The 22,866-nt window shown below is 37.8% G+C and overlaps 1 protein-coding gene across 4 annotated transcripts in view; it reads left to right on the top strand.

The window, feature by feature from the left end:
* LOC309513302 (uncharacterized protein C1orf21 homolog) overlaps positions 1-19,934 on the top strand; it is a 34,550-nt gene extending 14,616 nt beyond the window's left edge. For all 4 annotated transcript variants that reach the window (XM_082189063.1, XM_082189065.1, XM_082189066.1 and 1 more), the window contains exons 2-6: positions 4,816-4,939; positions 13,488-13,573; positions 15,546-15,616; positions 17,472-17,532; positions 18,409-19,934. In XM_082189063.1, coding sequence (XP_082045189.1) covers positions 4,849-4,939; positions 13,488-13,573; positions 15,546-15,616; positions 17,472-17,532; positions 18,409-18,450 — 351 coding nt within the window. In that variant the 5' untranslated portion in view covers positions 4,816-4,848 and the 3' untranslated portion in view covers positions 18,451-19,934. The remainder of the gene's footprint in view (positions 1-4,815; positions 4,940-13,487; positions 13,574-15,545; positions 15,617-17,471; positions 17,533-18,408) is intronic.
* Positions 19,935-22,866: the final 2,932 nt, after the last annotated feature.

Below are 22,866 nucleotides of genomic sequence, written 5' to 3'. Positions count from 1 at the left end.
CTCACCATCAGGTGGTGCAAAAGCGCTTGTTGCTGACGAAGACATTCATACATAAAATGAAAATGATTATCTGTGTCAGTATATGCGGAAAAGATGATAAACACGCAATAAGCTGTGTTTATGTTTCATTCAATAACTTCATTGTTACTTTCCCTCTGTATTCTACATGTCATCAGCTTTCTCCACCATGAACAGGATTATAGTCGGTTTCCCTCAATACCTCATACTCAAGGATTTCCCTTCCGTTGATAGTGATATGAAAGACCAATCTTGCACCTTATTAGGGAAGTAGGCTGTAGGCTATTGTATAGGCTACAGGCAAGAAGATGGACTCAGAATATGAACTTAACGCGCAAAGTTTCATGCTGAGCGTTTCGTGATATAGCCTACTGGCATCAAATCAACACATACATATAGTATGCATACGTGTATTGCATTAGCTTAAACTGTCACAGCACTTGCATATTGTCCTCCTATTGTTAGTTTAACTGTAAATCGCTTTGGATAAAAGCGTCTGCTAAATGACTTTAAAAATTGGCTTGATATTGGACATTAGCACATTTAGGGACCGTCTCTAAAGTTGCATACAACATTGGCATACACGTTTCTAACTTCAATAGCAAACTTAAATTTATTTGAATAAATATCAAAAATCCAAAGGGTGCGCATTATGCCTGACACTAAATGAACACTTTACAGTTGGTTTTATGACTGTAAGTCGTTCTATTCAAATGCTATCGGAGTTAGAAACGTGTATACCAAAGTCGTATACACTTTAGAGACGGTCCCTAAATGTGCGAATGTCCAACATCAAGCCATCTGTATGCCAGTCTATCACTGGGAAACGCTCAGCATTAAGCTTTGCGCGTTATTCTGAGTTCATCTGCTTGCCTGCGAGTTTGGTCTTTTACATCACTGTAGTCCATTAAGCTACGTTAAGCGTTGTATATGTCCAGCAGGGGAATCCTGAAGTATTGAGGGAAACCCTAATAGCCTGCATGCAGCACATCGCCACAATATAAAGTTAAGGCAACTAAACAACCAAGAGAAATATATGTCAACCTCAAAAATGTAACATTGGATCTGTATATCCGCATCGGGGAATAACATTATAATCTCGTTCACGGTAGAGAAAGATGCATGTAGGCTACACAGGAAAAGTAACCGTGAAGACACTGAATTTAACATAAAACAGCCGTCATAATAATCACAAATACACTTACATTGCTGTAAATGAGTTTTGTGAATGAATGACTTGTTCTAACTGTTGCTGGTCTTCAACACGCGCTTTTGCACCCCCTGCTGGTGAGGTCGACTAACAGCAGATGGAGAGTATGCTCGGCAATCTACTGCTTTTCCTGCAGTTCCTGGACGTCAATGTTGAATTTACTGTCGAATTTGAACCACTGAATTTGTGGAAGCGAATTTGCAAAGCGAAATAAAATGGACCGAAAATTGCCTGTTGAATATTATTGGTTGTATTTTTAAACAGTTTGAATATTTTGGAAGTGAAATATGAAAGGTGAATATGGATTATTGAATTTTTAATAATGAAAAGGTGTTTGAAATGTTTTTAATTGAAATATTCACAGCTTAAATATTCAACCATGTTGAATTTCAGCCCATAAAAATGTAAGCACTAAAAATACAATGCATTAAAATGCAAGCATGGTTAATGCAATGCCTATTTTTTTTCAAGTAGTGCAATTCAACAGGCTTTTTATTTCAAAAACATTTGACATTATTTTACTTCCATACTACGGGGCCAAGCCCTTAATGGACATTTGATATTTTTGGATGTAAGATTTATTTAGGGAACATTATGCACAATTCACATGGCATGGCACAAACTCTTGCTACAAACTAGATTTGATCAAGCAATCTTCAAACCTAAATAAAATACTTAAGTAATTAAATCTTAAGTAATTAAATGACATTTGGTCCTAAAAGTATTAAAACTACTGTATAAAAACATAGGCCTCATTGTAATAAATATGTGAAATGTAGCAACTTTGGTTTTAATTGTTACTTTTGAATTGTTCTATAGTTCTTTATTCTATAGCTTCTATGAAGTATAGTTTGATATTCCATTCATCTATCCATTTTGCAAACTTCTTTACCACAGTGTTTATTCTAAAATAAGAAGTCTCTTTGGACAGTGTTAAGTCTAAAAATTCGTCATACCAATCCTAAGATTACTAAAAGATAAAAAAAATACAAATAAATACAAATAAACTCTTGAATGTACATGACATATCAGTAACAATTTGGACATTGCACCATATGGGATTCATAATGTGTCACTCAGAAGACATGCATTCACTCAGCTGCTGAAGTTCAGTATAGTTCAAGTGAGAATGAACTCAAAATGAAGATTTTGTATATAAATGCACTGCATGTTATATGTAATAAATTCAGATTAGATAATTTTGAAACATAAGAAATTTCTGCACCATTTCTGGCCAGAGTACCTCTTGCGGTCTGGGCATGTCCCACATGGAAGTCAAACCCACAACCTGAAAAGTTCGAGCCTTGTTGCTCATCACGGTGCACCGCTCAGTTTGCGCACAGTCACCAAGCTGCAGAGGAGAGCTTCCAAGGCAAGAATGAGCACACAAAAGCATTAGTTTAACATATTAACCAATTTTAGCATGCTAAGATAACTTGGCGACTAATGTAAATTGTTTAGCCTATATAGCCAAAATCACCATTAGAATGAATGGCAACTAGTTAGCATTTTAACCTATTAGCCAGAGGTGTAAAGTCCAGGGGTCAGAAAGTAAAATTCCTCCTCAGTATTTTGTTCCAATCACCTGGATTTGTTAATTAGCACAGTTTTTCAGCCAGGAGATATAACTAATTAGTGAAATCAGCTGGCTGAGTTCATGTGTGGAATAGACATATGGTAGGACTTTTACTTTCTGACCCCTGGACCTTACACCTCTGCTATTAGCATGCTAAGCTAACTAGCATAAAACAGCAAACACAGGCAGTCGACTTCGGAGAGGTATCTCTTGGGAATTGTAGTGAATATCCAAAAATCTTTTCATTCATTTTTGTGTGGCTGAGTCCAAAGATCATCTGATCATATTCTGGACAAAATTGGAAAAAAATTGTAGTTACAAAAAACACCTGAATTTAATTCAAGATGGCAGACAGGAAAATGGATGGAAAATAACAAATGAGATATTGTCAGAATCAGCATAAACCAAGGAACATGATGACACAGAAAACAAAATTTGAACGATGTTTACAAAAGTTAGTGTTTTTGCTAAAACTTATATCTCTGGAACACTAGGTGGCGTTGTGTTCAAACTTCGTTCTCGGGTACCTTCAGGGCATGCTCTCAATGAACCCTGCCAAATTTTGTGTCAATGTTAAAGCATTTAAAAATATCAACGTTTATGTCAGATTTCAAATTGGCGGACAGGCGATTTGTCCGATCTTGGTAAAACCGGTATTGACTGACTCAGCATGACCCAAGGAATCAAACACCAAGATCATGATTTTCTGACAAACATTTCAAAAGTTATTTAGCAAAAATAGCAATTTTTCTAAATTCATGACCCTTAGGTGGCGCTGTTCCCAAATTTCGCATGTACCCTCGGATCATGGTACTGATTAAGCGTACTGAGTTTCGTTATGATAAATCAAAGTTTGGTAGAGAGACAGCATCTAATCTGATTTTGGAATATCAAAAACTGTTCGGTCATTTCTGTGAGGCTCGGTCCAATGATCATCTGAGAATTTTGGTGAGAACTGGCCAAAATTTGAATTAGCAGTGAAAAAACTGAATACAGTACATCTCAAAATAGTCACTATTGTAATGGGCAGAGTCTTAATGTAAGATATTGAAATGGGATCAGCATGATGGTGTACTAAGAATTTTGTTTCTATGACAGAGGGTTCAAAAGTTATAATAGTTTGAAAAGTGAATTTTTGAGCTGTTGGTGGGGCTATAGAGGTGGTCCTAGAGACCCTAAAGTTGGTTAGATTACCATTCATTACCACCAGAACAAGTGTGCCAAATATAGTGCTTTTCCTGTGTACTCAAAGCGCTTTACATATTGAAGGGGGGAATCTTCTCAACCACCACCAATGTGCAGCATCCACATGTTACAGCCTCTCTGGGGCTTGGCTCCTAAATACAGATTTTAAAAAGCAACTTTTGACATTTGTTCTGTCAGTCATAATAGGGTAAACATACTTTATATTTAACTGACTGCTTATTATAAGATTTCACTTCTGTTTGGAATCGACTCCCTAATGGACATTTTCCACTTTGCTTGACAACTAGAAAGAGACCATTTACTTTTTGTCTTGAATTGTGATCTGTTGTTTGTTTTATCCTTAAAAGCTTAACAGACTTCTGTAATTCAATTTTTGCTGAAAGTGTGCTTATGCTATATTTCTTTCTGTGTAAATGCCATTGGTTTGATATTTTGTTCATACTTTATTCATACATTTAAGTGTGTCCAAATACTTTTTGGGGCTGCTGTGTGTGTGTGTGTGTGTGTGTGTGTGTGTGTGTGTGTGTGTGTGTGTCTTGTCTTGGCCTTAGTTCAATTTGAAGATACACATGTTCGTAACTAAAGAGGGAAAAAGATGAATCTGTAACTCTGGCTTTGGGCTGTGATAGAAAGCATGTCTAGATCTGTTCAGGCTCAACTCAGATTTGTTTTCTTTTCCTGATGATCGGTAGTACGTAACCCAGCAGAGACTCTAATGGATCTAATCATGTGTCCATTCTGACTTTAAACGCGTGCTGTCAGGCTCCTGAATGTGAATGTTAAATGTGTTCTCTGTCTCTCTCAGGTGAGATGGTGAGAGGGGGGAGAGAGTGAGGCCATGGGCTGCACCTCGGCTAAGCAGGTGTCGGCTGTGCCCACCGACGAAGAGGGCCGGGGCAAAGCCTACAGCAATGGAGACCTTTTCACTGGTCAGTCTCAAACACACAAACATGAGCTATGAGTATTGTGGCCTTAAACAATGCACTTAAATGGACAGTTCAGCCTCAAAAAATGATGTCGTTCCAAACCTGTATGAATAACTTTTTTTCTTTTGAAAACAAAGAGGGTATTTTGAAAAATGTCCTCTTTTTTTTTTTGTCAGTGGGGTCCAGTGTTATTTTGACCCTAACGTTCTTTAATATTTTGTGTGCCTCAGTCAGAAGAAAGGAAGTCATGCAGGTTTGGATTTTAAAAAAAGGGTGAATTTTGGGTGAACTATCCCTATAACTCCAGGTTGCTACTGGGGAACTGTCTATGTTGTAGCCTAAATAAATTGCAAGTCAAAATACTCTCGCTTTGGATAAGAGAGTCCACTCAATGATTATTTTGTCATTTTTTTTATAGAAATTAGCCTTTTAGGCATCTAAAACTAAATGGTTTTATTGGACAGTCACCATTCACAGTCCAGGTTTGGTTATACCATAAATAATATTCAAATATCCTTTGATTAAAACACTTATGGATGAAAACAGGGCAGAGATGTGTTTGATTTCCATGGGAGACTGTCACATTTTGAGAATGTAATTTCTCCACTGGACTTCTGCTGATGGATAAGAGCCTGTTTTCCATTCTGTATTTTTGGCTTCGTCCCATTTGGTATACTTAGACTATGCTTTAAAAGTATGTACTTTCGTAATGAGGGGAAAGTCCACACTTTGGAATATAGTATCAGGACACAACCATGTCATAAAATTGTGTCTTGATTTCCAGAACAACCTCTGTTGTGTATTGTTTACATGAAAGCATTAGCTGAATTTATTATCTTAAAATGACTTATAGGTTCATACATAGTTTAGACATGCGTGACTCTTTTCTTTCATGGGGTGTAATGTGGGTAATACTAGCTCAAATATAGCATTTCTTCTCTTTCATGTGGGTAATATTAGAGTTGTCTTTGTACACGATTTATTAAATTAATCGGCTCAGAAGAGTCATTTTCTTGTGAATTGGGCTACACTACTCACGCTGTGTGTTTTTGATTTGGTAAAAATAACTAATTTGGCGGTAGTCGTTTTTATTGCTGGACAAACCTATGCTTTAATCTTATTATCTAGGAAAACATGATAAATGGGAAGTCATTCGAACATATTGGACAGAAAGACATCTTGTTCTTTTGGACATTAGTGGCATTGACACTGGCTGTTTTTTTTACCAATCATTCAAGACTCATTCAAGATTAAACTTTAAGCAGAACGAACAGCCAGTTAAGTAATTTATGTCCAAGCAGTGAATAATGTTTTACAATGTTTTGGGAAGATGGTTACATTCTGGGAATTCTTGGATGCATCCTTCTGGGCATTCATACTGTGTTTGTCGATGTAAAGACTCTCAGCTACATCTGTGCCAACAGGCATGTGTTTGAGGATAACATTATCAGCTGGAGTGAGTGACTCATGTGTTCGCTGGGTTTTGTGTGTGTGTGAGAGGTTGTAAATATGTTTTAAAGAGTTTAGATAACAGCAGCGCTTAGTGTGTGACCTGTGAGAGAGTGACAGAGATTATAGGAGATTAAGAATTAAGGGCAAAACAGCAGAAAACCTCACAGGAAACACTCAATGACCAGCCATAGGAGGCTGACGCCTCTGTTTCTCTCTCTCTCTTTTTTTCCTCTTTCTCTTTCTCTCTCTCTCTCTCTCTCTCTCTCTCTCTCTCTCTCTCTCTCTCTCTCTCTCTCTCTCTCTCTCTCTCTCTCTCTCTCTCTCTCTCTCTCTCTCTCTCTCTCTCTCTCTCTCTCTCTCTTCCTGCCATGTTCCTTTCTGTCTCTAAGGATTCACAGTGTGTGAGATGGAGGGAAACGGTCGAATGAGAACGAGGGAGAGACTGAGTGACGTGGGATCAGACTCCCATGTTTTCCTCCCCTGACATTTATCCCTCCCTCTGCATATCTGTCGTTCTTCTCAAGGCCACACTTTCCTTGTTTCCTTCCTTTCTTTGCTGTGTCATTTTCATTATTCTGCCTACTTTTCTGCCTAAGCTATTTTACTTTACTCTATTTTTATTTATTTTTTTTACCTCAGTATCCCTTCCTCATATGATGTTTCTTCCCTATATTATCTTTAGCGGTGTTGAGAAGATACAGTACAGTACTTCTAACCTACTCCTAATATACTGTGTATATAAATTATGTACATAACCATTCAAAAGTTTGGGGCCAGTAAGCAGTACATTAATACTTATTCAGAAAGGATGCACTAAATTGTAAAAAAGGGTTATGTATAATGTTGCAAAAGAAAACTATTTTAAGTAAATGCTGTTCTTTTTAACTTTCTATTCATCAAACAGTCTTGACATTTTTTTAGCATGGTTTCCACAAAATTATTAAATGCTCAACTGTTTTCAACTATGATAATGAGAAATCAGCAATGATTTCTGAAGGATCATGTGACACTAAAGACTGGAGTAATGATGCTGAAAATTCAGTGCTCTTGATCTTCAAGGTTTTCCATTGTGCCTCTTGCACATCGCTGGTTGCTTTCATGCATACCACTTCTATTGTCCTTTCTGACTTCACTTGTGGATTTGTATTGTTGTTTAGAATTATAGAATAATAGTGCTCTCTTCATCTTGAACCAAAGGTAATATCAACCACAATTTGTTACTTGATCAGACAAGGTACTGTTTGAAACAATTGTTTCTTTTTATATTTTCAGTTTTCACTTTAAGTTTTAATAGTACTTTTAACTTATAATTTAAGTTAGTTGCCAAGGGAATATTTCTAATTTTCATTTAAGTATTTCATATTTTAATTCAACTTTTATTTCAAAAGTATTTCAACTTTTAATTGCAGCTTTATTTCAATTAAACTAAACTGATTCAAAATTAAAATGTTGGTAGTTAACAAGAACAAAAAAAGCTAGTATTCCTTTTGATCATAAATATTTGCTGAGTTTAATGAAGAACTAGCTAATCGACCAATAAGAATGTCCATATACAGTGCATGCATAGTATCAATACAGTTAGGACATTCTACATCCACCATGTTAAGGCCATGACACACCAAGCCGGCGTCAAAGAACTAGTGGCGATGAAAGCCGATTGTTGGCTGCTACTTAGCCAAAAAAACTGTGGTTGAACACCTCAAAGACTGCAGCAGACTGTCATGCGTTTTCTGTGCCTGTGTGAACGGTCTATATCAGCAGGTGTCAATAGTCTATTCATCATTCAAAAAGGGAAACTAGTAAGACTATAGTTGGTAAGATATACCAACCGTAAACAAAGCAGCTCTTTCTTAACGGTTTAAATATCAATCATGCTGATCACTTTCTTCATCTGGCAGCTCATGTTGTTCATGTATTATGAAAATATTTGTGTGATAGAATGTAAGACGCCATAAAATTAGACTGACCGACGGCCCAGACGGCAGTTCAACATGCTGAATCGTGCGAGCTCCCGCCGAGGTGTGGAACACTGCAGAAACTGACCCAACAGATGCTCACTGACGGCATGACGCTGGCTGATGGCTTGGTGTGTCACGGCCCTTAGCACTGTCATTTCACTTCTACGACATCAGACTTATTGCTGTTCTCTACTATTTATAAAAATAATTACTCCTGTCTTATTACCTAATATGGTAGAGTCGTCATTTACCTACTATTTGACATAATATTTGACATCATCTATCTCTGGGAAGTACCAGTAGTCATTTTCAGATCTGGGTTCTGTTTCTCTGTTCTGCATTTCCTCTTGTGAGGTTTTGAGGATGTGACGGTTTATACTGTATCTTCTAGTTCTCTTTCACTCTGTGTGTGTGATCTGTAGGCTCATGATGTGGCATGTTATTCTGAGAGAACTGTAACGCACAACAACAGATTGATAAGTATTATATTCACCAGCGCGAACAGAGCAGTGACCTGGTTACTGTGGATTATTGCTAACTCCCCCCTTCTTCTTTCTCTATCTGTCTATCTTTCTGTCTCTCACTCGCTCTTTTTCTCTCTTTCTCCTGCCAACCCGATGTCCTTCTTTCCACTGCCCTTCCCAGCTGTCAGTCAAACGGCTCTATCAATAGAACAGAGGGCTATCACCCCCCCCCCCCCTCTTTCTCTCTTTCTCTCTTTCTCTCTCTCTCTCTCTCTCTCTCTCTCTCTCTCTCTTTCTCTTTTTCACTCTCTCAACTCTCAGCTCTCGGCCTGACTTGATTAGTGCCAACAGACTGTTTACTAGTCAAACTGTGTCAGTGTTCAGGCAGTGAGAGTGTGTGTAAGTTTGTGCGTCCTCCTCTGTGATTCAGTGCTTAGTCAATCCCAGTAACACACACGATCTCCGGCACGCACAATGACAGGAAAGGCCGAGCTGCCCTAAAACAAACAAGAGGGGCAGCAGGCGGAGAATATGCTGTCTGGTTACATGCGATCTGCAGTGAGCTGTTGAGATTGGTGTGTGCGTGTGTGTGTGTTGAGATTGGTGTGTGCGTGTGTATGCTGCCAGTCTTATAACGGGGCGTTCACACTGATGGTGATCTGCACCGACAAAGTGACCGGAAGGCATTTGATTTTCAACGAGAGCTGGCCATATCTGACATGAGCGACAGTTCGACCATGTAGGTGTGTCCAGTGTTGCAAGAAAAGTTTTACTTTTACTTTTAGAGCCGGGTATCGGTGTTAATGGAGCAGAGTGTAGGGGGCACAGTTCAGGCCAGGCCAGGCCCCCTTGTGGCGCCGACACTTATTAACAATAACAACTCTCTAGCACCATATGTTTGTTTTTCTCTGCACCACATGAGGTCGGTGCAATAGAGAGATGTTTCTTGCCATTATGTACACCGTCTTTTTATTGCATAATCAATACAGATTTCAAACTCACATTCACAACTACTCACAGCAGAGTAAGATCCATTTTGAGATTTTAAGAATAGATATCAGGGTCGGTGTTTAACATTATTGTGAGCAATTTCTTTGTTCTATATGATTTTATCTGTATGATTTCATGTCTTCCGGTCATTACATATGCATTTGGCAGATGGTTTTATCCAATGCGACTTACCTGCACATTTAAGGTTTGCATTTCTTTCTTCATGTTTTTTCGACAACTCAAACCCATGACTTCCAGCTCTTGTTCTACAAACTGAGCTTCAAGAAATTTCAGCAGCGATTTGTTTCTGCCCACATGCAGCGTTATTAAAAAAATTATGCATTGAAAACTGTCAGATATTGCGAGCATTGATTCATGCATTATGCATTTCAGCGGTGTTACTATAAAGCTTTTAGTACCCTCTAGTTTTTTGTCTACAGACAAGAAAACTGATTTGTCAAATATGAATTGTAAGTTTACAATTGATATTTACATCAATTGTGATTGGATTTTCAGATGATATGGCTAGTTATGAAAGTTAACAATAACAGGCCACCCAGCAGTAGAAATGTGCAATATGGCTCAGAAACTTGTTGACCTTCAGTAATAAAACCACTGTTTGAACGTAGCATAAAACGGTGTGTGTGTGTGTGTGTGTGTGTGTGCAGTACATGTGGCTTACTTTCAGGCTGCGGTGAATACATTTCACACAGACATTTTTCAAAGTCACCAAGTGACTGTTTAGCTAATGTTTTTAACGGCAACGGCGTACGGTAGCGCAACAGATCATCTCAGTGACACTCTGTCTTCTGAGGTTTAGACGCATGACTTCAGATGTTTAACGGCTGATCTTTAACCAAAGGCGTGGTATCGGTCATGTGTCTAAAGGTAGCGCAAAACGTGTCTCTTGTTCTGCTCGATTTTGGAACTCCTCTCTGTTCTGTCATAACATTAGTGAGTAATCTTCCACCTACTATCAAAGAGAGCGTGAGATTGACAAACTCCCCTCCCTTGCTGTGGACTCACTGTCTTAACAGACTCCCACTTATAGAATCGCTTCAGGGCAAAGCTTCTCCACACTGATTCTAAAAGTAAAGCGGCCCACTCATGTTCCTCAGACACGCCACTCAAGGCACTGAACACATCTGAAATTAGGCCAGAAGGTAAAAGTGAGAGGAAGACAAGGTTGTGTAGCTGTCGTGTCATCCGATTTGTTTCGTTTAAGCCGATCGAGTACCCAGACAGCTAAATTACCTGGTCGTCAGAAGGCATCTTGTCACAAACACAGAAAAAGACTAGAATAAACATTCAAGGCCTAATGATTAGTGCAGGTTTTCTGATGTTTCCCTGAAAATGTAAAAGAAATATTTTTCAAGTTTTATTTAAAAGAAGAGCGTATGCATGTATGCATGTATGCATGTATGTATGTATGTATGTATGTATGTATGTGCTCACTGCTCATATAGTGAAATAATAAAATCTACTTAGAAATTTAGAATGCAAAATGGCACTCTTAGGATCTGATTTAATATTTTGAGTGATGCTATAACTGAATGACTGAATAAGTGTTGGTATTTTTTTAATGAAATTGGCAGTTGATTCGCATAGTTGAACAGCCCATCTGCAGAGGTTTAAACACTGAAATGGGAAAATCCGAGATGCTAAAATATCTTTGCTTTGGTGCTGTCATATTCATGAGTACACCAGAAGCAGGCAAAAAAAAAGCTGCCTACCATCACAGCCTTTAGGAAATGTAATGACCTACTAAAAAGCACATAAAAATCAACTCAATATTCACAATGTTGTTTCATTTAGAGTATATTATAAATATTCAGTATTACCCAGCTATTCTCTAACACATCCCATGGTGCTCATGAAGCCAGCTTGCAACATTTCTCATTCTCCTCATTTCCTTTCTTTTCTATACTATAATAAAGTACAAAATAATAAAAGTGGCACAAAAAAAGCCATTTCTGTCTAAAGCGAGCATCCTCGTCTCCATCACATCCTAAAGGTCGGCATCATGCTGTTATCACCAATTAGCCAATTCGAAATATCCCTACATAAGAGAACATCTCATCTTCCCACCGAAAATAGCCCGTCTGGAACATACTAAACTGATAAAATGTCACTCTCTCTCACTGCGAGCAACTTTGTTTCTCTGAGATGCTTGTTTCTCGAATGATTGTCTCCCTGAAAAGATGGATTAGAATGATATGTTCCTCAGATCTCCTTTTATAGTAATGCTATCACCCTACTTGCGTCTATGCGAGCGTGTGTGTGTGTGTGTGGGAAGTGAGATGCATTCGTATGTATGCATGTATTTGATTGTAAGTGTCTGGCTCTTTTGGATCCTGGAGGCCTGTTTTGTGTAAAACACCTCAGCCAAATCAGTTAGTTTGACTTTAAATTGTGGGTGACGTTTCTCTTTGGTTCGGCTTGTGTGTGTGCGTGTGTGTTTGTCAGCATGTTGGAGCGTGGTCTTTTGTGCAGAGACATGTTTACATTCCTCAAGCTGTGAAAGACTGGCGGCGTTGCGCCCTCTCTTTCTCTCTCTCCTTTTATATTTCTCTTTTTCCCCCCCCCATTTCTCGCTTTTTGTGCTTGTGCGGATGGACTGCTCTGAGTCACATTCACAGGCTGCCCACTCCAGCTGTCATGATGGTAACTGACAGGGAGTTCACAGAGAGAAAAGGAGAGAAAGACGGATAGAGGCGAAGATAAACTGAGATTGAGTGGGCTGCGATTTGCCTCGTGCTGATTTGTAGACAGAGTAAATGACAGATTTATGTATGTGTGTGGGTGTGTGTATGTGTTATGAGGAAGTGAATGCATGGACATGCAAACACGGACATGGCTGCTGGGAAAGGGCAAAATTCAAAGTGTTCGGTTAGAGCTGGGTTGAAGGCATTTTCAAATGTGAAATCGTTCACTGTTTACTCACTCACATTGTTCCCAAACCTGTATGAATCACCTTTTCTGTGAAAAACAAAAGGTATTTTGAAGAATGTAGTCACATGGTTCTCAGTATAATGAAAGTGAATGACTAAGGCTGTCAAGCTCTAAAATGACCCAAAAAAAAGCACAATAAAAGTATCATATAAGTGGTCATATGACTATATTTAGGTCTTCTGAAGCCATACAATAGATTTGTGTGAAGAACAAACTGAAATGTAAAGTATTGATGGGGTTAATGAGAGAAGTATCAGTGTCTAATTAATGAATGACTCAATAGTTTGAATCAGATTTTTTTTTAAGGAATCTGTCCATGAATCGGCCTGATTCGGTTCTCAAGGTCAATGATCTTCTCACAACAGTCAATTGGAGGGGAAAATGATCAGTGAATAACTACTTTAACTTTTTCCCCCACACTATTGTATGACTTCAGAAGTCTTGCGCATGAGTCATGAGCTATTTTTATGATACTTTTATGTCATTTTATGTAATTCTTTTATCGACATTTATGTCGATGCTTGAAAGCTTTAGTCCCCATTCATTGTAATATCTTGGAAAAAAATACCAGTATATTCTTTGAAATTTCTCCTTTTGGGTTCCACGGAAGGAAAAAAAAGTCATATGAGTTTGGAACGATAAAAGGGTGAGTAAATAATGACAGACCTTTTCTCTGTGAATCATTTCTTTAACAGCTCTAGAATGAAAATCTAACTTGTTTTTCTTTCTCTGTAGATGAATATAAGAATAAGGGAGTGGAGGAGGTGAAGTATATGCGTGGAGAAGAGGACAGAGTAAACGCACGCAACCAGGAGAACCTGGTAAGATACAAAACATGTTTTCTCTCACACACACACACACACACACACACACACACACACACACACACACACACACACACACACACACACACACACACACACACACACACACACACACACACACACACACACACACATCTGTGAAATTCTTCCTGTGCATTGGTGTCCTTCATATTTTACTCTTTATTTACAAAGACACTGCTTGAGGCACATATGACTGTTTTTTGCTTATACAATGAAGTGAAACTAAGCGTATGCAGCACACACTTGTGCCGACATGTTTGGAATGTGGGTGAGGGAAATTCTGAAACTTCTGACAATTCTTTTCCTCTTTGTCATAAACACTCACGTTACCAGACAAAATTTCATATTCTTGAGTTCTTACATGCTTTGTTTCCTATACTCACACTTATTCAAACATTGGTAGCACTTTATTTTACAGTCCTGTTCCTCGTGTACATACTTAATACGTATATTAAAGTAATAATAATAACTGGGTAATAGCCTAACTAGGTACTAACCCTGAACCTACCCCTAAATCTAACCTTAACCCATGTAGTTAACTTATATTACCCAGTACTTTCTTAGGCAAGAACATGCAAGTGCACGTACTGTAAAATAAAGTGCAACCCAAATATTCTCACACATCTGAACTGATTCTTTTCCTAATGAGGATGCTTTATCAACATAATAATAATATTAATAATTATTATAGTAATAGTAAAAAACAATATTATTATTATTATTAATAGAATATATTATTGTAGTAATATTAATCATTTATTTTACTGATTGTTTTCTAATGTAAAACTCTATACACTCGCATATTTATTTTCCCCCACTGACATAAATAATGTCAAGGTTTCTTGTATATGACTACTTTCTGCCTTCTCTCTGACATTTAGAATTAAACCATGCGTTTAGCTACTTTACTTTCAAGACTTTATGTAAATTACCTCTGTTATGACTGCCTAACCTTTTCACCTGTTAAATGAGAAATAATGTCACTGCCAAGTTGTTAAATACTGACCTTGGTATGCAAATGTGAGTCATCATAATGTTAATGTTAAATGTAAATGTGCTCACTTGGGGTGTAAAATGAATCATTACTTTTTCATTTCTCATCCAAAATATAGTTCTCAACCTACATATTTTTGCATGTACAGTACAATATTGATCATCCTTCTAGTTATATTTGTGTCTTCATGTTTATTTAAAAAAATAATTATATAATATACCAAAACAAAGAAATAAAACGAAATGTGACCAGATTTCAGATCATAATAAAATGGTTGTCATAATTCTACCCTTAATGCTAATAGTTTAATTTTATAACCTAGATAAGAAGTTAAGAAGGCATTTTCAGGACCCACAAATATTCCTCTATATACTGTTGTAAATAATGCATAATAATGCAATAAAGTAGTACTGACGCTAAACTGACACTAACTTTGAAAATGTTGAATTTTTTTTCTCACACAGTAATTTTTATTTTTACATGGTCACTATCCACAATACATATTGTTGCATTTTTGTATTGTGATATATTGTGACACGATACATTGTTACTCCTCTACTACATAGTACACAGAAGAATTTTATTTCAAATAGCTATTTTTCATGATATATCTCCTTTAAACTGGCCAGCTTAATGAAGCTGTGCATGCAGAGCAGGTGTTCAGATGCCCGTGTTCTGATAAGGGGTGTTAGAGGAGAATGGAGACGCTGCCCTCTTCCTCGCTGTCTCTCAGCAGGGCAGCATTCTCATTAGCAGTGGCCAGAGTAAGGTCACTCCCCAGGGCCTCTCTATCATGCTGTTTTTCCAGACAGAGAAGCTGGTTCTGGCCCGCGTCCAGGAGCCGACAGGGCCTCCGCACAGGAGGGCCACCAGAGACGGTCGGCAGAGGCTGAATTTGGCTTTGTTGTGAATAGTAGTAAGTGAAAACGTGTTGTTTTCCGGGTGTGTTTGCAGGAGAAGAGCTCGGCGCTGCACAGGACCAAACAGCACAAAGAGGTGCCTGGGCCCAGCGCCAACAAGACGAAGTGAGTGGGTTTATACATGTCTTGCTGTTTACGGTGTGCGTGTGTTTCTGTTTGCTTTGTGTGTGTGTGGGTGTGGGCATTAGAGTTCTTGCTCTGTTAAACGTGCCAAAAGTCTGTAAATTGTGTGTGGTTTGTTTTGCTTTGTGGCCTGTCTTATCCCCTCTGGATCTCATTTGCATGTTCTGTTTGAGCATGATGTGCCATATGTTTCACAACTTATTGTTTGTAAACATGTGTTTATTGCCGTCGGATGTAACTGTCGATTTAAAGTGCTTTATCGGCATAATTATTTCTTGTGAAATTGGATTTCCAAAGGATCAGTAACAATAACAAATTGTGATGTAATATAATAAATAATTAATTAAAAAAGGCTAACACTTTACAATTACTTTCTTTGTGAAATATAATTTAAAGGTGCAGTACGTGATTTCTGAGTAACGCTGTTGATATTTGAAAACAACCCAAACGAACACACCCCTCCCTTCATTGCTCCGCCCCTAAAATGCACGAACACGCAATGCAAGAGTGGATATATCCTTATCATATCTGAAGCAAAGCAAAATAATGCTTCATGAAAAATAAGGCGAAGTTGACAAAAGAATGACAAGGAAGAACAAAAAATGAGCATAGAATACACAAGAGTATAGTAACAGGACAGCTACTATATCTCTCTTCTCACCCCTTACTGCTGATTGGCTACAAGTGTGTTGTGGTGCTCGGTCTAATCCACTTTCAACAGGTTTTCTCAGAAATCACTTGCTGCACCTTTAAAGGAATAGTTCAACAATAGATGAACATTTTGTCATTTATTCAGCCTCATGCAGTTTCAAACTAGGGGTGTCGCAAAACACCGGGATTTACGATAACCATGATATGTAAAACATGAAAGTTTTCTCATTTTAATGTTTTTTTATATGACAGTGCTGCACATTTTGCACTCAAAGTGATTCCAGGCATCACTGCGCACTTCAGCCCAAAACGCAGCAATAACCAATCAGGAAAAAAAGAAATATATACAATAAAGTTAGGGGTGAATTTGACGGATAGCATTATTCATTTATTTGGGATTTTTGTCATTTTTGGAATTAAACTGCCCCAGTCCTCATTTCCATGTGTTTTTATGGAAAACTGCATATGAAAATATATTTGTTCTTTATAAAAAAATAAAAAAACTCTTTATTTTAACATTGTATAGTTTTTAACTGAGCAGTAGTTAAAATATAAGTTTCAGTGTTTAAAATTATAACTCTTTTAGTGTAAATGAATTTATGATCAGTTAATCATTATTTTATTTGTTTATGACTTTAATTTCCACTGGACTTTGATGGACATTACAAACACATTACACAGAAAACTAATACTTATGGTGTTCACAACGTCTAGATGGAAATAAATTGTGTTTAGAGCATGTTCATTAAGAACGAACAGTTCATCATTGTTTTATGTGTGTCGATGGAGTAATGGTCAGTTAATGTGTGTGTGTGTGTGTCGATGGAGTAATGGTGTGTGTGTGTGTGTGTGTGTGTGTGTGTGTGTATATATAGAGGCAAGGGTTTATGGTCCCCGCTGTAATGCGTCTATAAAAATGATTCCTGCCCAGCCACTCTGGATCCTACGGGAGCTGGTAGCTGTGTGTGTGTGTGAGAGAGAGTTTGTTCTTTATTCTTGTTGTAATGGAAAATTCGAGTGTATTTGTTGCTTCCCTTCTTCTACCCCCACTAACTTCCTCTCCATCTCTCTCTCTCTCCATATTTCTCTCTCTCTCTCCATATCTCTCTCTCTCTCCATATCTCTCTCTCTCTCTCTTTCTCTCCCTCCCTCCCTCTCTCTCTCTCTCTCTCTCTCTCTCTCTCAGCATACATACATCAGAGAGCCAGCAGGAGTTCTTCAAAATGCTGGATGAGAAGATTGAGAAGGTGAGGGCGGGAGGAAAAAACGAGGCACAGAAGTAAAGGAGGGAGCAGATGGGTTGGAGATTTTAAAGGGACAGTGTACATGAAGCCGTTCTTCTATGGACTGCTCGTTTATCTAGATTGTGACATTTAAAAGATTGTCTTGTCATTTCGCCATATGCATTGCCTGTCTGGTACTTCCTGTAACCTCTGGAGATAAAATTATATATTTATGGCTCTGCTTTTTTCCATTACTTCCTCATGTCTCTCTCCCTCTCTTATCTATCTTAGTGTCTCTCGAGGCCTGAGATCAATTGGTCTAAAATGGATTAAATCAAAATATTTTAGATTTTTGTTTTAAATGAGTTGAAACAAGGTTACATAAAGGCTGTAGGGCTCACACTGCAAAAAAAAAAAAAAATCTAAATTGTTTTTCGAACCATTTAGGACCAAATGTCCGTACTGTCATTTAAGTGAGATCTTAAAGATATATATATATTCACTGTCTCAACAAAGCCTAAGCTGATTAATTAGCCTTATAAAAATTATTTTTTATTATTGAGATGTTCATTTAACACCTAACCAGACAATCACAATGCAATTGCAATCACATTCAGCCTATCAGAACAGTGTGCAAACAGAGACCTCATCCAATATACTGTGCTGCTTAAAACAGACGCTAATATTTTCATGATATTTATGGTTTTCCATTTGGAACTTTATCAACTTGCACTATAATAGCCAATGCTTTCACAATCAGTCTCTCTTTTTCCATGTTTGATGAAAATTAAGTGTTGCTCATCGCACTTGCTGCTAGTTAGTACAACTCGAATTCACTTGTAGAGTTTTTAGTTTAGGTTATTTTCTTTATCTGTCTCTCTCTCTCTCCATATTCTCCAGGGGCGGGACTACAGCTCCGAGGAGGAAGACGATGTGACATAGCAGAGCGGTGCCAGATCTTGCCAGAGATGGAAATGGAGAGAGAGTGTGAACTCAAAAATCAGTGTTTCCTATGTCTGTAACACTGTCGATCTGAGAGCGAGTGTGCGTGCGAGTGCGTGAGAGAGTGTGCTTGTGAGAGCGAAAGAACGCAGGACTTTTCCTCATAGGCTGTTTGCACCCTTGACCTCTTCTCCTCTCTTGGGGTTGCCTTGCTTCGAGATCTAGATGGTTTTGGGTGAAGAAAGAACAGCTTGATTGATGTATTATCAACATAGACTCACTCTGATGTGAAATGAGGACCCCCCCCCCATCCTTTCCACTCTTGTCCTCCTACGGCCAGCATTGAAATGGCCCCTTCCTCCGCCTGGCTGTGACGGAGCCATCTGAGCAAGAGAGAGATTATGTCGGGGAGAGTGAGATGCTCCTCCCAGTCCTTGTTTTAAGTGGCAAGAACGGACATAATGGAGAAACGGGAAGAGAGCTTACGAACATCGTCTGGAGATAGTGGGGAGTGAATGTAAAGATGGAGTGTTGCAGGTTTTTTGGGGGAGAGGGTTTGAACAAGAGAGATATTTTATTAAGAGCGACTATATGACCGAACTGTCTGATTATTTTGATAAGAGCGATGTGGCAAGTTTTAGAACATTTGATCTGGACTCCTGCCTTTTGAAGGACTTTTTTTAATTTGTCGACTGTTCCATAAATGTGTTGTTTTTTTTAGTTTTTTTAATTATTATTGCATAGATCAAACCTCCTCAAGTTTGTGCTATGAAGGTCAGGGCTGTGCAGTGACCCCATAACACACTCGCTTGCGCACACACCCATACATAGAGAAAGACTTAAAGCTAAAATAATCACCACACCCTCTCACCCTTTCCACATACACTTCTCAATTTGTATATCCTGCTATTATTTGTAAAATCCTCACAAAATGGACGGAAATAGTCTCACTAGTTACCAGCAGTTACCCTCACACATATCCAAATATATCCATTACAGCCATTCGTAAACAGGCAGCATTTAACTTAAAGATCTGAATTGACTTTTTATGCTGTCCTATGAAAGAACTGGGGTTGTCTTTTTTTTTAATGTGTGTGTGTTTTTTTTTTTTTTTATGTGTGTGTGTTTCGAGGCCTGTGTTTGTGTTAATCTGTGTCAGAGAGCCAGGTCTGACTGTGTTAATCGTTGTCAAACGGATGAAATGTTTGTCGTAGACCTGTGTATGTTTAGCTACAGTGTTTACCTCTGTTCCTCACCCTGCCTTTCTCACTCAATAGTATTTATTTAGTCGTGTTGGCTAAAATGCATCTGGTTGTCAGCCTGTACACTTACAATTCATGGAGACCACCAAACCAGTATGAGGTGGGGTGGGGTCACTTTAAGTACACAGCGTTGGCCAAGCATCTGTCATTATAATTACTGGATTGAATCCTTTTTTTATTTTCAATATGTTTTCTTTTTCTATTAAAATATAAGACACAGGAGCTATGGTTTCTATTTGTGTGCTGTCTCACCGATTAATTGGTTGGGTGGTGTGTGTGTGTGTGTGTGTGTGTGTGTGTGTGTGTGTGTGTGTGTGTGTGTGTGCATGTAGGTACGTACGTACGTACTGCTTTGCTGACATCATTAATCCATTCTAGCGTCATATTTCCTGATGGTGGTCTGACTCATAACGTTAAAAATACTTATTGGTTTCAGGGGTTGAATTTCAAATGCAAAATGTGCAGATTGCATTTCCACCATGAGTTAAAATAATACACTTTACAAATATTTAACAATAAAATTGCTGTCTTTTCGGAGAATCCTCACAAGACATTTGGAGCTGTTGAACCAACCATAGGAACCAACGCGAAGCATTTATATGCATTTTGTTTTCATTCATTTGTTGTGTTTTACCTCCACCTGGAGGTTGAAGAGCGGAACTACATTAGAAATGTCTAGCTATTATGTGGAAACCGAATTTTTTTGTATTGATTGAGCATCATGATTTTAAGCTGACTTTTATTTTATTTAATATTTTAGATCCTATTTTTAGAATAATTTTTGCCTTTACTAGTACTTTTCAGTGCTTCTGAACAGAATTATTTGTTAATTGTGACTAATTAATTAATTACGCACAAATATTCCCCCTCTCTCCATATTATGTAATGAAAACATGCACAATATTTTAGAATGCAATATTTAAATGTATTTTTAGATTATATATATTTTTTTTTTTTACATTTTACATCACTGGACACTTCAGGGCATTACAATATTCTGACTAGCAACGGGATCCCAAAAAGCAGTAAAAATGGTAAATGACAGCCAATAATTGGTGAACAAGGCTTATAAATTTTATTTATATATATATAAATATAAAATATACACACACACACACACACACACACATATATATATATATATATAAAATATACACACACACATATATATATATATATATATATATATATATATATACACACACACACACACACACACATATATACATATATATATATATATATATATATATATATATATATATATATATATATATATATATATATATATATATATATGAAGAGTTCAGATGCAAAAGCCTCTAAGTGCCATTTGAAATTTTCTTCTAGAATGATAATTTTTATCAGGCTCGTATATTTAAGTTCAGTAATTTCACTTTAATGGCAATGAAGATTACCTATTAGTTGTCATTTAAGTGAAATTACTGATCTTAAATATACGAGCTTGATCAAAATTATCATTCTAGAAGAAAATTTCAGATGGCACTTAGAGGCTTTTGCATCTGAACTCTTCATATACACACACATATATACATATATATTTATGTGTGTGTGTGTGTGTGTGTGTGTGTGTGTGTGTGTGTGTGTGTGTGTGTGTGTGTGTGTGTGTGTTTGTTTAGTCAAAGGACAGTTTTTACTGTACTGTGTTTTGCACAGAATTAAAAATATATATTCTGCCTTAAAATCTGTTTGATAAAAACTTGAGAGAAAACAGAATTAAATCAGTAAATCTCATGTACACTGTCCGTCTATATTTTCAACATTGTCACACATACATGCATGACCTGTGGTTATTTCATCTCGGCCTTCTTGTACAGCTCTAACCGTATCTTCAGAGAAGAGGAAACCCATACGGTCAGGAATATGGGCAAAAATGGGCAAAGAATATTCTTTCCACTGAGGTAAAACCCAATAAATCCCTTCGCATGTGAATGCTAACTCATTAGAGAACAACATGTTCTGGAAGTTTGGCCGTATTCTCTCTCTCACGTGGTGTGCTGGTGTGACACAATGTGAGTTTTACCAGGCTAAGCTAGTACTGGTGGTTGTTATGCTCTCTAGAGGACAGCGGTGAGGGGAATGGAGCACAGAGGGCTTCACGATGGTTAGTTTTTGAAGTAGATCTGAATGATAATTTTGTAAGGTTTTAATGTGTGAGAGTGTGTATGTGTGTGACTGAGCTCCATCTGGTGTGTGTAGGAGAAGTGGAACAAAGGAAGATATGAGATTGAGAGAGTTGGGTTTAGCCCTGTGAGAGCTCTGGCTTGGTTGTCACTCTACATTGCCAACATGAGCTCACAGCAATTACATCTATAACTCAATCCAGCAGGCCTCTCTTTTACCCTCCTTCCCCTTTTCAGTTTTCCCTATCCTCATTTCGCACATAAATATCTCTCTCTTTTCTCTTCCCATCCCTCTCTTCTCCTCCATTATACACTTTCTACATGCCTAATTTTGCTTTTAACTGAAGGAGCCCTTTATAAATGGGATTCATTACTGTCCTAATTATAAACTCTCTGCCATTCACTCATCTTTTTAAAAACATTCCCACCAGAACTTCAATTAGCCTCTTCAAAAACTCGCTTTCAGTTTACTAACCTGTCACCTTTCCCCACTGACAGAAAGCACAACCACTTTTCTTGAAATATGAAGTAACATTTGGTTACTCTGGTGTTGGCCTATGCATAATAGGCCTACACCAGTGGCATGATACAAACTTCTCATGAAGCCTATGTCTGGCAATGGAAAATATTGCTGTAACTGTTAGAATAACTCATTTGATTTGAGAATTTGTACCAGACATGGACGTAGCAGACGGAAACCAGGTTTGCACCAGCCAGAGCTCTGAGCCAGCAGTCAGCTGCTTTGTGCTCTGAGTTTTCCTGTCAGCCAAATGAAAACATACTTTTTTTTATCACCTTATCTAACGTCAAATATGGTTTTAAGGAGAACCTGCAGATTTACAGGTCTTTAATATAGGCTACATTTCCGTCTATTGAACATAAGTAAATGAGTCTTGATTTTTAGTTTTCATTGCATGTGCACTTGCACCTTTTTTCACTTTTAAGTGCACTGGGCATACAAGATGTTCACTGCTAATCAGCTTCTGTTGCAAAATCCAGATGCTTAAACT

Source organism: Leuciscus leuciscus (assembly GCF_965113295.1).
Source record: "Leuciscus leuciscus genome assembly, chromosome: 13".
NCBI lineage: Eukaryota > Metazoa > Chordata > Actinopteri > Cypriniformes > Leuciscidae > Leuciscus > Leuciscus leuciscus.
The sequence above is the reverse complement of the archived record's forward strand: the minus strand, read 5'-3'. Positions and strand labels throughout refer to the sequence as shown.